This window comes from Chrysemys picta, chromosome 1 (assembly GCF_011386835.1).
Source record: "Chrysemys picta bellii isolate R12L10 chromosome 1, ASM1138683v2, whole genome shotgun sequence".
In the NCBI taxonomy this organism is placed as follows: Eukaryota; Metazoa; Chordata; order Testudines; family Emydidae; genus Chrysemys; species Chrysemys picta.
Genome location: NC_088791.1, coordinates 356,257,969 through 356,260,263, shown reverse-complemented (window position 1 = coordinate 356,260,263; position 2,295 = coordinate 356,257,969). Strand labels below are relative to the sequence as shown.

General features: G+C 45.3%; 1 protein-coding gene across 1 annotated transcript; it reads right to left on the bottom strand.

The window, feature by feature from the left end:
• Positions 1 to 260: 260 nt before the first annotated feature.
• LOC101946909 (olfactory receptor 52E4-like) lies at positions 261 to 1,208 on the bottom strand. The gene has a single exon (XM_005310483.2). The coding sequence runs from the start codon at positions 1,206 to 1,208 to the stop codon at positions 261 to 263; it is 948 nt and encodes a 315-aa protein (XP_005310540.1).
• Between the last annotated feature and the right edge of the window lie 1,087 nt (positions 1,209 to 2,295).

Below are 2,295 nucleotides of genomic sequence, written 5' to 3'. Positions count from 1 at the left end.
TCGAGGGTTGACAGAAGAGATGGGGCAAGATTGCAATTCCAGGGATCCAGCTACCAGCAATTAGAAAGGTGGCAACCCAGTGTAGTGTACATAGACTGACTCCCCAGTTCATCACATTGACACAGCTCAGTAAGGGCACAAAAGGGTTTAATGTCTCTCTGCCTGTCCAGTAAGTGGTTCAGGGAAGAGGCCCCAGCACCATGGACCAGCCAGCTCTGCACAGAGCTCAATCTGAGAGCCAGAGCACAAGGAGAAAACATTTAGGTCCATTTATGAGTAAAGAGCTGGAGCAGCCTGTCCCGGATCTGTTTGGTCCTCACCCCATAAATGATGGGGTGTAGCACAGGGGGCACCAGGTAGTACAGACTGGTAATGAGAAGAAGGAAGTGCAGTGGCACATTGTGGCCAAACCTATGAATGAGGGAGGACAAGAAATCTGGGACATACAAAGCTAAGATGGCAGAAACATGAGAGATGCAGGTCCCAAAAGTTTTGAGCCGGGCATCCTTTGTGGGGAGGCGGAAGATGGCCCGGAGGATCAGAGTATAGGACATGGAAATAAAAAACACGTCCATTCCAATCTGAGAAAAAAGATCAAACAGGCCATAGTAACTACTGATGCGGATGTCACCACAGGCCAGCTTCACCACAGCTATATGCCCACAATAGAAGTGGGGGATAATGTTGGTTCTGCAATATGGCCACCGCATGGCCAGGAAGGGATAAGGTAATGCAAGTATGCCACTGCGCAGCACCACAGCCAGGCCTATCTTGGCCACAGCAGAGTTTGTCAGGATTGTGGAATACCTCAGAGGATTGCAGATGGCCACGTAGCGATCAAAAGCCATGGCCACGAGGATTCCAGACTCCATCCCAGAGAAGGAGAGAACGAAATACATCTGGGTGAGGCAGGCACTGAAACTGATCTCCCTGGAATTGAACCAAAAGATGCTCAGCATTTTGGGTATGGTGGATGTGGACATGACCAGGTCGGTGATGGCCAGCATACAGAGGAAATAGAACATGGGTCCATGGAGGCTTGGCTCCCTCTTCACGATAAACAGGATGGTGAAGTTCCCCAACACGGCTATGGCGTACATAATGCAGAACGGGATGGAGATCCAGAGACGGGCTGCCTCTAGGCCAGGAATGCCAAGTAGGATGAACATGGAGGGGTTGGTGAAGTTGGTTGTGTTCGAATCTGACATAGCGTAGGAGAGAAAGTGTCCAACTCTGAGGCATAAGGATGTCCTCTGTTCCCCTGAGTTTTTGTGTGTTCCCAGGATCTTGGGTGATGGTCACAGTAGAAATGCCTGAATGGAGAGACAACGTTAATATGAGACACTGCATGCAGTAGTGGAGGCTGTTCACATGGGAGAACCAGATTGATCACTCTTCACACACTGATTTATGACATTTTCATTATTCTGAGAAAATAACTATGAACAATGACCCTACTAAATCCAATTCCATATTTTTGTTGTGCTCCCTGAATTAATATTTTCTACACTTTTTGGTGGGGGGACCTTAAGAGGCACCAGCAGGAAACACAAGTGTGGATACTGGTTATCCATCATAGCTCCTTAATGCAAGCTAGGATAGAGAGTCTATATTGAAGGGAGTTCCCCATTCATCCAGTTGCTCAAAATTAGAGAGGGGAAAAAACAAACTTTTGCGAAGACATGTGCTGAAAGAAGCATCCCAATTAGAACACACCTCAGGGAAAAGACCTGGGCGCCATTGATAGCACCTCAAGAGAAACACCTGCACATTCGCCGCAGTGGACAAAACAAAACAATGTTCAGATTTCTAAGATACGGTATGTTCGGGATATGTGCTCAGTTTTGGTCACTCTCTACTAAGGATAGAAATGTCTGGGATTCTTTAGTTCACACAAGAGACAAAGAAGAGACCACATGATATAAGAGAGGAAAATTAAAAATGAAACTGATTTACATTCAGATGGACAGTTCCCAACCAGTACTATCGATAGACACTAGGTGCTCCAAGACGACTAATTCCCCAAAACTCAGGAAAATTATCAGCAACATTGATAGGGAGGGAAAATTTAGACAAAAAATATGAATGAATATTGGTAATTCTTTGATAACAGTTTATTACATATTGGAAAACTCATGATTCCAGAGTCAACAAAGTGAACAACTTTTGGTACAAACTCAGTTTAGTGGTAAAGTGACGGCAGCATTTAGGGGGAGGGAAGCAATATGTAACAAAGAGGAAAACTGGAAAATAGCGAGCCAACAATAGAAATCGGAAGTTAAAAAAATGTATCAG